Source organism: Patagioenas fasciata, chromosome 12, assembly GCF_037038585.1.
Source record: "Patagioenas fasciata isolate bPatFas1 chromosome 12, bPatFas1.hap1, whole genome shotgun sequence".
Taxonomy (NCBI): Eukaryota; Metazoa; Chordata; class Aves; order Columbiformes; family Columbidae; genus Patagioenas; species Patagioenas fasciata.
The window spans coordinates 6874924-6886594 of record NC_092531.1 but is presented as its reverse complement, the minus strand read 5'-3'; the positions used below and the strand labels follow the sequence as shown (position 1 = coordinate 6886594).

At 57.1% G+C, this 11671-nt stretch overlaps 2 protein-coding genes across 5 annotated transcripts; both read right to left on the bottom strand.

Moving 5' to 3' along the window:
* Positions 1-393: 393 nt before the first annotated feature.
* ISLR (immunoglobulin superfamily containing leucine rich repeat) lies at positions 394-4603 on the bottom strand. Of its 4 annotated transcripts, none has more exons than XM_065847057.2 (2): positions 4287-4603; positions 394-2835 (listed from the first exon to the last, which is right to left on the bottom strand). In XM_065847057.2, exons 1-2 carry the CDS (start codon positions 4585-4587, stop codon positions 1577-1579), a joined length of 1560 nt encoding a protein of 519 aa, XP_065703129.2. In that variant the 5' UTR covers positions 4588-4603; the 3' UTR covers positions 394-1576. The 4 variants fall into 4 exon arrangements, with proteins under 4 accessions (XP_065703129.2, XP_065703127.1, XP_065703128.1 ...); XM_065847055.2 differs by having other exon boundaries at positions 394-2898; positions 4287-4424; XM_065847056.2 differs by lacking the exon at positions 4287-4603 and adding an exon at positions 4072-4190 and having other exon boundaries at positions 394-2898.
* Positions 4604-7711: 3108 nt separating this feature from the next.
* On the bottom strand, positions 7712-11547 carry ISLR2 (immunoglobulin superfamily containing leucine rich repeat 2). Its single transcript, XM_065847054.2, has 2 exons — positions 11360-11547; positions 7712-10847 (listed from the first exon to the last, which is right to left on the bottom strand). The coding sequence occupies exon 2, from the start codon at positions 10839-10841 to the stop codon at positions 8742-8744; it is 2100 nt and encodes a 699-aa protein (XP_065703126.1). The 5' UTR covers positions 10842-10847; positions 11360-11547; the 3' UTR covers positions 7712-8741.
* Positions 11548-11671: the final 124 nt, after the last annotated feature.

The window sequence follows — 11671 nt, the reverse complement described above, 5'->3', positions numbered from 1 at the left end:
CCTAGGCTCTACACCTTGTTCCCACATGGGGTTGCAGGAATAAGCTCCTGTACCCTGCTATTCCCAGGCAGGCAAGGCGGGGAGGATGTTAAAAGTTGTCTCCTATGAAACGAAAACTGAAACTCCCATTAGGGCTGTGATGTTTTTCATCCTTTCTGACTGTAATGGGAAAAATATGTGCCTGCTTGTGAGCATCGAAGGCTGATCATGCAAGGAGCTGCTAGCTGTTTTGGGGTTGTTTCTGGGTCGCATTCTCCCTCCGTGGTCATCATGGGGGGGATGCTATGGCACAGGGAGGGCTTTGGGGTGAAAGGGGGTTGGCAATGAGCTGTGGTACCCCAGTTGATGCTGAGTCTTGGGGGTTTGGGGATGCACAGAGGCAGCACGCACCAATTTGTTTTTAAAAAATTAAAAAATAACGGTTATTTATTGCTCTTGGGACTTTGCTGTCCATACAGCTTTGGTTATAAGGCAAGGGGTCCCCCAGCACCCCAGGGCAGCTGGGTATGGTGTATATGTCCCGCGTGGGAATGCTAAAGCACTTAAGGAGTGTGTTTATGGCTTATAGGTCAGCTCAGCTTCTTTCCGTCATCTGGGTTTTCCCAATCTTTCTTCCTCCCGCTCCGTCATCCAGCCCCCACTTGGTTTCCCATCTGAGAGGAGTGCTGGGAAATTATATGGGTCTCTTTGAGCTCAGTCTCCCACTCTGGGGTCAGAACAGCACAGCTCAGTGGGGCCAGCCCAGTCAAGCTGCTCAGACCACAGGCTCTGGGGTGGAGGAAAAATCAGTTGCATCACATCTGAGAGAGGTTCTGAGGGTGGCAGGGTCGGATCCTGTGACATCAAGGGCACCTTGGGTGCGCCCAGCAGGGATGAAACCTGTGAGAAAGCTTTTCCTACTCCACCAAATGGCCTGATTCAAACCCATGGCCCCATCCAACGTGTCCTACCATGCCCATCCTGCTACAAAGCACCATCAGATCTCCGTCCTCCCAAAGCCACGTGCCCTGGGACCCCAGGACCCCATGGCCAGGCCATTTCCCGGCTTGCAGACTGATCTTTCTGCTCCTGGTGCTCCACGTGAGGTTGGTGGTAGGAAGGATGTGCCAGGTCAGCCAAGGACCCAGGTACTGATCATGGTGGGGGTGTCATCTCTGGTGTCACAGGTCTCTCTTTGCGAGACATCACCTCCCTGATCACGGCTAGCTGCTGCGGGTGGTGGAGGGCTTGTGGTGGGCTCTGTGGATGGCTGATGGTCACCCTGTTGAGAGTGGCCTTGAATCCTTCAGTCTCAGGAGGGAGATAAGTCAGGAGATGGCAGATTTAGAGGCCTGAAAAGCAGGTGTGGATCTGCTCCATGTCACCTGAGCTTATTTGAAGCTCTCACCTAATGGAGCCCAGCCCTGACCCCCATCTAAGGAGGGGCTGAACTACCAGCCCTGGGCCTGAGTCTTGGCCCCCTTTGACTCCTGCCCGTCTGCAGTTCTCAGAAGCTCAGCAAAGGCATGGCACTACGTGAAGATAAATGCTACAGAAAGAGGGGGAACCCCCGAGGCACCGTTTCCTTCTCCCTGCTTTAATGGCAGAGTGCAATGCCCAAAGCCAGCAAGAGGGTCCCCAGGGGGACCTGGGGCACCGTTCCTCCAGCCCTGCTCTTTGATTCCCTCGGCATGTGGTAAACGATCACCAGCTTTTCTCCAGCGCCGGAGGGATCCATTTCATCCCCCTTGTAGCAGCTCCGACCCCCGAGGTGGCTGGCTAAGGGGTCATCTCGCAGCAGGTCTTCAGCTGGATTCTCTGACCCAGCCAAAGCCACATTGACCGAGACATCCCGCATGCCCACATCATTGACAGCAAGGCAGGTGTAGATGCCTTCATCCTCCTTGCTGAAGTTGGGGATGGCCATGGTGCCGTTCTTGAAGACCCAGAAGCGCTCTTGGCTCTGCTTGACGTTTCCGTCCCGTGCCACGTTGGGCCCGTTGATCTCGACGCGGCGGCTGGAGGTCTGGATCTTCCACCTGATCTCTGGCGGGGGGCTGCCTGCCACGCTGCAGTGCAGCGTCAGGGTGAGGCCGTCATACGTGACGGTGTTGTCCAGGTTGGAGAGGTAGGTGAGCTGCACGGAGGGAGCAACGCAGTGGTGGTCGGGGATGTCGGTCACCGCCCTGCCCTTCAGCCGCCCAGGAGCCACGCACAGGGTGGACCCCCCCTTGGTGATGGAGACAGAGGTGTTCTCGGTCCACTTCTTCAACCAGAAGACCTTGCAGGAGCAGTTGAAGGGGTTGTTGAAGATCTGTAGCTGAGACAGGGAGGGAAGATTGTCAAAGGTGCCCTCGGCCAGGGTGGTCAACTCGTTGTCGTTGAGCCAGAGGGAGCGCAGGTCCTTCAAGGAGCGGAAAGCGTCCCGGGGCAGCCCGGCCAAGCGGTTGTTGTTCATCTTCAGGATCTGCAGCCCACTGAGGTTCCGGAGGTCCTGCCAGGGGAAGTCTGCAATCTTGTTGTGGCTCAGGTCAAGATTCTTCAGGTGCACCAACAAGGCAAAAGCCCCCGGCTCCACCACCCCGATCTGGTTGTAGCCCAACCACAGCGACTGCACCTCGGGAACCTCTGAGAAGGAACCCTGCCCCAACCAGCCAATCCTGTTGGCCGACAAGGTGAGGATGGTCACGTTGGAGGACAACCCCTCAGGTACCTCCTGCAAATCCTTGTAGGCACACTCGGCCAAGAGCCGCCCGTTCTTCTTGGTGGAGCAGGAGCAGGCGCTGGGACAGGCCAGGCAGGGTCCCAGGAGCATGGCCAACACCAGGCAGTAGAGCAGGGGCCTCATCCTTCCTCCTGACAACAGAGATAGGGGGAATGAACAGGGCCGGTCAAGCGAAGACGGAGATCTGGTGAGATCTAAGAGGAAGAAGAGTGAGGTGTCCATGTGGTTATCTCCAGCACTTCAGCTGGAAAAGGCTATTTGAAATATCCCCTAATCTGAAGAGTGCAATTCCTCACCAAGAGCAGAGCCTTTGACTGCCTATATGAGTGGGGAACTTTCCCCTAAACCCTTTCCTTTCTCCACTACAAAATGCCTCTTTCTGATTTTTGATGAAATACCAAGCCCCAGGTTGCTGTTTCTCCAGGTTTTGGGATGAAAAGTGGAAGCTGGAGGTTGAGAGTTCACCCTGCTGAGGCTGGAATGAGGAGAAACAGAGCAACCCAGCTCTTTCACAACCAGCCTTCCCTTAAACCATCCAGTTGCTGAGATTTTCAGCATGCTTTCAGACCTCAAACCAACCCCCCATCTCTATATTTTTTCCATGTCATGGAAAGAAACAGCTTCTTAAGTGCTTTTTTTTTTCTCAGCAAGAGAGTGTGGGGTCCCTGGCTGCTGAAAATCCTTAGAGTGAAATATTTCAAAGCTAACTCCTTATTTCCCTCCTTGCCTTGCCAAGGGGACTGTGCACGCTCGGTTCCCGGTGTCTGGAAGCCGTGTCCCACCCGGGAAGAGGTTAACAGCAGCTCTGCAAGGAGTTGGCAGCGAGACCCCTTTGTCTGAGCCTTGTAGGCAAATTTTGCTGCTCCTTCCAGTCCCCAACCCTGTCATTTAGAGCAGGAGGGGGGAGACATTTTATTGGCAAGGGAGAGGCTGAATAGGCCCCACATGACAACTTTGGGGTGGGGGGCAGAAGGAGCCACAAAGGGATAGACACCCCGGGGCTGGGTTCAAGGGATGGGGAAGGAGCTCAGAGGGCTCTGGGGGTGATGGAGGGGTGAGAGCCCAGTGTTGGGGGGGTGGGATACCCCGTGGCTGATGCATTTAAAGCCGCTTGCTGGTGGGTTTTTTGGGGTCCCCCCCCACCCATCTCAGCAAGGCAGAGCATAGATGCTAGCTTGCAGGGGTAGATCCCCATCACGCCAAGCAACGGGATGCGGGGGGAGCAGGGCTGGGGGCTCACCCCCAGGGCGGCACCGGGATGACGGGGGGATCCCGCGCCTCTTGAGCTCCCCGAGCACCCTTCCACCGCGGCTCCATCCCAATCTCCCCCTCTACCCCCAGCATCCCACCCCTGGAGGGGCAGTTACCTCTCCCCGCCGCCTTTCTCGCTGCCCCCCGGCCGGGGCGGGCCGAGGCAGCCCGGGGGCGGTGGAAGCAGGGCCGGCACGTCGCATACCAGAGCCGTGAATAACCATCCAGCCCTCTCTCCCTCCTTCGTTCCCCGGCCCGGCCAGCCCGCTCATTCCCGGCCCCGCTCCCCCCGGTTCCCCGCTCCCCTTTCCGACCCCTCCCGCCACTTCACCGGCAGCTGCAGGGGGACGGAGCCCGCTCGCCCTCGCTCCTCTGGAGCAAACGGGACCGCCGGTTCCCTCGGTCCTCGTCGGGCTTCTCCTCCCCTCCCCGTCCCCCGGGCCCTTTTGTTTTCCATGGCACCGACCCACTCCTGCTGGCGGAAAACGGCTGCGGGGCCCGTCCTCCTCCCGTCCGCCCCCCGGAGCTGCTGCGGCGCCCGGTCCCCTCCTGTTCCCCGAACTGGGGGAGCATCTCAACCTCTCCCCCCCGAACTGGGGGAGCATCCCAACCTCTGCCGCCCAGCCCTGCATCTCAGGGTCAGTCCTGTCCCATCCCTTGCTAGGGGAGACCTGGGGGACAGGGTGGAGGTGAGCGGCTTTTGGAGGACATGGGGAGGCTGCTGGCTGGTGAGTTGTTTCTGAAGGGTGGAGGGAATGATTTGGGGATCTTGGGGGCAGCAGGACACCCTGCTGTTGGGCTGTGTGGGGCTGGGGCAGGGCAGGAAGAAGGGTGGGTGGGCGCCCAGGGGCTGGTGAGGGTGATAGGAGGAAGGAGGATGAGCCATCAAGGTACAGGGAGGTCACCTGGAGCCATATTCCCCACAATAAAAAGCTCATTAAAGCTTTTGCAAATAGATTACAGGGTATTCATCCTGCACCCACCATCCTCCAGCCTGGCAGGACCACTCAAGCAGAGGTAGGCATCCAGGACTGGGATGATGAGCCGTCCTTGCTCCCTGCCCTCCCATATGTACCCACCAGCCAAACTGGAGCATCTCTGGTTGGAAACCCGGGGTTGAAGCAACACAATGTAAATCACCTGCAGCCTGGGGGTACTGGTGCATCTCCAAAGGTGTGAGGACTTCCACCCTGGAGCTCACCAGACCCTCTTTAGAAAAGACCCCAAATAAGATGAAAGTGGAGCAGGGGGGGAGCTGGAACCCCCAGGAGAGCTTCAGCTCCGTGTATCTCAGCCACAGCTCCCTGCTCTCCTTGTGCTGACACAGCCGTCACTGAGGCCAGGCTGTGAACAGGCTTGGGGTTAAAAATAGTGCCGTGCAAGGGAGAAGGGGATTATGTTGAATTTAGAGCAGTTCATCGGGTGAGCTCATGGCATGGAGGCTGCAGGACGTACTGGTGTGCCAGGTGAGCCAGGAATTTTTTCCATAGGGGTCAGGGACCTGCTTTGCAAGGCTTTTGGGGGGCTGACAATACCCCTCTTGGATGTGACACTCTTGGTGACAAGGTCAGCATGGGGCTTGCTTCCTGACCCCTCCTGAGGGTTGGTATTGCTGGTGCCCATCACCTCAGAACAGGACAGGCTGATGTCTGGCTAGAGGTGGGTTGTCCATCACCCCCCTGTGCTGTGAAGCTCATCTTGAACAGTGTCAAATCCCATCTGGGAGGGTTCAGGGGTTCAGAACTAGTGGAGGATGCAGAGTGTAACACACGATTTGGAGACGGAGAAAGATGAAAGCTTCTTTATTGCGGGGCTGTCCTGGGCAGAGGGTGTCAGACGCCTTCCCACAGTTTAGGTGACACCATAAGTGTGTGACAGCCTGGGCTGCGTGGGTGCAAGCGTGTCACTGTCACACGTGGACACATCCCACTCAGCCCCCTGGCTGGTGACAGGCTCTGCAGAAGGGTTAATGCCTGAGGAGGGACCGAGCCACCCTGCTGCGATAGTTTAACCCTTTCCAGGAAAAACCCTTTCCAGCCCCCTTGGATGTGGAGGGGGTGGGAGGATGCAGAACTCCATCCCTGTGAGCCCTTCTTGTGCCTTTGGGCACCTGGTGCTAATTAATGCCCTCCTGAAAAGGAGTAAATCTTGGAGTAATCCAGCATCATCACGGCGAGATTCCCTGTAGATACGTTAGGTGGGGAAATCTATTACTCCCTAATTAAATGGAGGCAGAAATGATTGTTCTTTTTCTATTCCTTATATGTTTCTAAGCGTGAAACTCAATTATAAATGTATCTGCAGAAGGGGATTTGTGTACAACGGGGAGTCTCTTCTTGGCACGGGGTTTTAAAAGCTGGAGCAAACACCTGGGCTGCTGCGGAGCAGCCTCAAATTCTCAGGGTTTGGGGGATTTGGGTGGGTACCCCCCTGCTCACCTCCTCTTTTTCTTGCCAACCTGCTTTGTCTGTCTCCCCCGCGCTCCTTGCCGCAGGAGAAAGATGCAGAGGCTGGACTTAAAATAGAAAACTGTTCTCCAGAGTGTGGAGAAATGAGTGTTTGCTTAGAGAGGGCTCTGCCGGGATGCGGAGGCTGCGTCTGGGGAGGTGAGGGGCATCAGTGGGACCACCCGTGGATGCTGGCAAGTGGGTGACCATCCCCCCACGGCGGCTGGACGCTGCCTCTTGAGCAGGGACACTAGGAGGGCATGTGGCTCGGTAGCTCCAGATAAGAAAAGCAATCAAAGGCAACCTTAAATCTTTGCCGTGTAATTGTGGGTTTAAATCATCAGCGGGATGGGAGAGGATGTAAATCCTCTGGGCAACTACTTAGCACCCCCAGACTCGGGACTGGAAGCACTTGGGGACCAGGGTGACACTAACCAGACAGCCCCATCCTGCCCCCAGCATCCCCGGCATGGCTCTGCAGGACAGCACAGTGCTGGGAATATAGTCACGTATGTACATACATACAGGGTGTGAACAGGAGCCAAGTGTGGGGTGTATGTGTGTGCAGAGAAAGAACATGCATATACATGGGTAGTGTGAGGATTTAGTGTGGGTTTGTACATATATTGATCGTACATATTGTGGGTGCCTACATTTATAGAGCTTATACAAATTATATGTGTATATTGTAGGTGTTTTTGTTGCATATGGGTGTTTATAGGGTGTGATTATTGTACGTGTGTATTGCTGGGGGAAAATATTCTTTGTATTTTACTATATAGTGGATTTATAGAGAGTGTGTCTACAGAGTATATATTTGGTTTATTATATTTTTATACATATGCTGTATTTACCTATGCTGATATTGTGTGTATAGGCTGAGTGCATACAAAATATGTGTGCATAGTGTGTTCACATAACAATTATTTGTGCATATGCACGGTGTGTATGCGTATACATAAAATGAGTCTATACAGCATAAATGTGTATATATAGTGTGTCTGTATCTATACACATAGTACGTGTGCAAACTATATATAATATACATATACATTAATACAGAAATATAAGATATATACTGGCTGTGTGCACAGTGTATGGGTAGAACTATATATATATATATATTTATAGTATGTGCGTGCTTTGCCCGTAACTGCGGTGATGTGTTTCCATGCAGTCTATCACCTTCTCGGGGGCCCCTCGGCAGTATCAGGGGCTGTACTGGGGGCTGTATGGGGCAGAGCCCGGTGCAAGGCATGGGGGGAACGGGCAAAACCTCCCCCTCTCCCCCATCAAGCACAGATCCGGCTCCACTTTCAATCCCTTTTATTGACTCTTTTCACAAACAGAAGCTCGCAGAAAGGTGCCCGCGGCTCTCACTGGCCCCGGGGCTCCCAGAGACCGGAATGAGGGGTGAGGGGCGACCCTTCGCCTCCCGGGATCGGGCCCCCCCCCCAGCCGCCTGTATCACGGGCGTATCTACGGCACAGACACTTTGCTACAAGGCTACTCTACCCAACACACATCGAGGGGCCCCGCCGGACCGGGCGGGGACGGAATGGGACCGGGAAGGGGGAATCTGCCCAGCCCCGCCGGGCGCTGAACGGTGCGGCGGGGAGAGCACCGGGGAGCGCACGGGGGGGCTATGGAACCCACCGAGGAACGGAGAGCACCGCAGGGACCGGGGAACCCCGGGACCCACAGGGAAGGGGCGCGGGAGGAGGACGCCGAGGAGCGGTGGGGCCGGCACCGGGCTGCCGTGGGGTTCGCACCGCAGCCCGGTGGAGTCGGACCGGGGCTCGGCGGGGTGGGACCGGGGAGCGGCAGGACCGCACCGGGGAGCGGAAGGGACTCACCCGGAACCGAGGGAGCGGCGGGATCGGACCCGCTGCGGACTGAACCGTTTCCAGGAAAAAAAAAAAAAAAAAAAAGGTTTTAGGATATCGGGCTTTTTTTTTTTCTTTTACCTGTTTCTCCTCATTTTTTTCGTTTTTTTCCTTTAAGGGAAAAGAAAATACGGAGAGAGCGGAGGGCAGAGGCGAACGGGAGACCGGGAATCGTTGCGATGTCGCTGCCGAGCCCGGAGCAAGGACGGCCGGTAACAGAACGGCAACGAAATCCGGGGAGAAACATCACGCCCGCATCGAGCATCCCCGGGGCCAAGTCCCTTCCCTCGGGACCTGCCACCTGAGGGAGGAGGAAGAGGAGGAGGAGGAAGGTCAGGCGGGCATCGCGGAGGACGCTTCCGTGGAAAAGCAGCGGCAGTGTTCCGGGAGGCAGAGGGAGGGCCGGGGGGAGGTGGGGAGCAGGGAGGGGGTGCAGAGGGGATGCAGGGGGGCTCAGCGAGGGCGCTGCCGGTAGTTGCCGTTGATCTCCTGGGAGATGGTGACGGCCTCCGCACCCAGCGGCAGCTTGTCGCTGTACTCGGAGCGGACCTCGAACTCCTCACCGTTGGCTTTGGATTGCGACTCCACCATGGAGCTGGCTGCCACGCTCTCCTCTCGCTCCAGCTCCAAAGCCTCTTCAGCATCTCTCCTTCTCCGCCGCCTGCTGCCTTCATCGTCGTCCTCCTCCTCCTCATCTTCTTCCTCTACATCTGCTTCCCCCACCTCGCTGGGATTGTAGTTCTTCTCAGACTCCAGGTAGGAGGCACGGGGGTCAAAGTCGGCAGCCATGTGCTTCTCCATCTGGTCCGGGTTCTGGGCCTTCATAATGAGCTTGTAGGTCTTCCCTTGGTACTTGGAGAGGAGGTGGCACCATGTGGCCCCCATAAGGGGTAAGGTGGCCAGCACCAGCAAGAAGATGCTCACAACCACGATGATGATAAGCGAAGGGATCTCTCTTTTGGTGGTGAACACCACTTGAACCTGGCAGTCCTCCCCCAGGTAGGTGAGACACACAGAGTAGTTGGTGCCAGGGTTCAAGCCCTGGAACCAGTACGAGTTCACCCCTTCCTCGATCTTGGACCACTGGACCAAGGCATGGCCCTGGCTGCTCTCCTGGCACAGGTAGAGCATCCTGAGGTGGACTTTCTCAGGCTGCATATAGGTGGGCGTGAGCTGCACCCGGGCATCGCGCTCTGACACATCTAAGGCGATCACCCCCAGGTCAAAGGTGTGCTGCTTGAAGTCACCGCTCTGGTTGAAGGCATGGTTGGAAATGTACTTGCTGGTTTGCGTGGAGCCACATTTCTTCTCAAAGGGTGGAAGCTGGAAAGGGACTTGCTCATCTCCTGTGGACTCCGTCCCAGCCGCCAAGGATGGTTGGCTCTGCCGGGTGGGACCGAGGGGTTTGTTCCTCTCATCTGGCATGAGCACACTGTTCTTTGCTCCCTTGGCCCCAGGCTTCTTGTCACCTGGTTGTGCTTTACCCCCCAGCGGGTCTCTCCCGGGCTGCAGCGGGTATTTCTGGGTACCTGCCACAGCCACGTTGACCGAGGTCTGGTTGCTCCCCATTTCATTGGTGGCCAGGCAGGTGTAGGTGCCTTCTTCCCGCTTGCTCAGGTGAGGAATCACCAACGTGCCGTTCTTGAAGACCAAGAAGCGCTCAGGGTCCTGCTTGGGGAGGTCCTTCCCCGCACTCTCCTTCGGGCTCCCGCTCAGCTCCAGGCTTTGGCTGGAGGTGCGGATCTTCCAGCTCACTTCGGGCGGCGGGGTGCCTGTCACTGCACAGTGCAGCGTCAGGGTGAAGCCATCAAAGAGCTCCGTGGTGTCCAGGTTGGGATAATAGGTGAGCTGCACGGTGGGTGAGGTGCACTGCACATCCGGGATCTTCCCCACCGGCACTCCTCGGAGCTGCTCCGGGAGGGCACAAGTGATGGAGTCCTTCTCAGGGATGGAGATGAGTGTGCTGTCCATCCACTTCTTCAGCCACTGCAGCTTGCAGGAGCAGTTGAAGGGGTTGTTGTAGATCTGCAGGTGGGAGAGGGACGTGAGTGAGTCAAAGATACCCTCTGCAAGGGTGGTGAACTTGTTGTTGTTGATGCGTAGAGACCGGAGGTCCTTCAGGGTGTGGAAAGCCCCCTGAGGCACCAGGGCCATGTGGTTATTGTTCATCTTGAGCAGCTGGAGAGCGCTGAGGTTGTAGAGGTCCTGCCAGGGAAAATCCACAATCTGGTTGTGGCTGATGTCGAGGTTTTTCAGCTGCACCAGGACAGCGAAGGTACCGGGCTCGATGGAACGGATCTCATTGTGCGCCAACCAGAGGGAGGTGACTTGGGTCACCTCCACGAAGGAACGCCGCTGCAGCGAGGTGATCTTGTTGGCCGAAAGGCTGAGGGTGGTCACATTGGAGGGCAAGCCCGTGGGCACCACTTGAAGGTCCTTGTAGGCGCAGTCGGCGAACTGGTGGGCGTACTTGTCCACGCAAGCGCAGGGCTCGGGGCACGCCCGGGCCATGCCGAGCAGGGCCACCAGCCCCAGGGATAGCAGCGGGGCCATCTCCCCCTGCCAAGGGACACAGGGGGCTCTCAGGACTCCCGCCCCCTCTCCCCGCCCCGATCCCCTCCCGATGACAGGCAGCGGTGGGGCTGCGCCCCATTGTCTGTACCTGTCTCCCCCTCCCTGGCTGCCGCCCCCTCGCCCCTTCTCATTCCCCCTTCCCTTTTCCCCTCCTCTCCCCCGTTTTCCTCCCTTTCCCCTCTGTTTCTTCACAACCTTTTCACTATTTTTTCTTGCCTTGTTTGCACTTTTCCTTCACCCCCCCACCAAAAAAACCCCAACAAAACCTAAATGTCGTTTTCTTCCTCCCTGCTTTAATTTATTCTCTTTCTATTATTTCTTTCTATTTTCTTTTTTTTTTCCTTTCAGCCTTTTCTCTCTTCCTCTCCCCACTTTTCTCGCTCCCTTCTTCATCTCTCCCTAGTTTTCTCCTTCCCCTATTTTCCCCTCTCCCTTGGCCCCCCACTTTGCCCCTGTTCCCCCCGCCCCAGTCTCCCGGGGGTGACCCCGCACCTTACCCGCTCCTAAGTGCCGTTAAGTAACACGCAGCCCTTCTCCTCGCCGTTACCGATCCTCCGCATCCTCCTCCCTGTCCCTGTGGCACGGAGGAGCCCGGACACGACGGTGAGGGGCGGCGGGGGACCCCACCCGTACCCCCGCACCTCTCCGGGCTGAGCTGCGAGCCGGAGCGGGGCCGTACGGGCACTGGGGCTGCCGAAGCGAGAGCGAAGGGAGGAATTAGCATTTCTGCCAGCCTCCCCCCCACTCCGCCCGGCTGCCCCCTCCCTCCTCGCCACCCCTTTCCCATCCCACCACCCACCCACCGACGC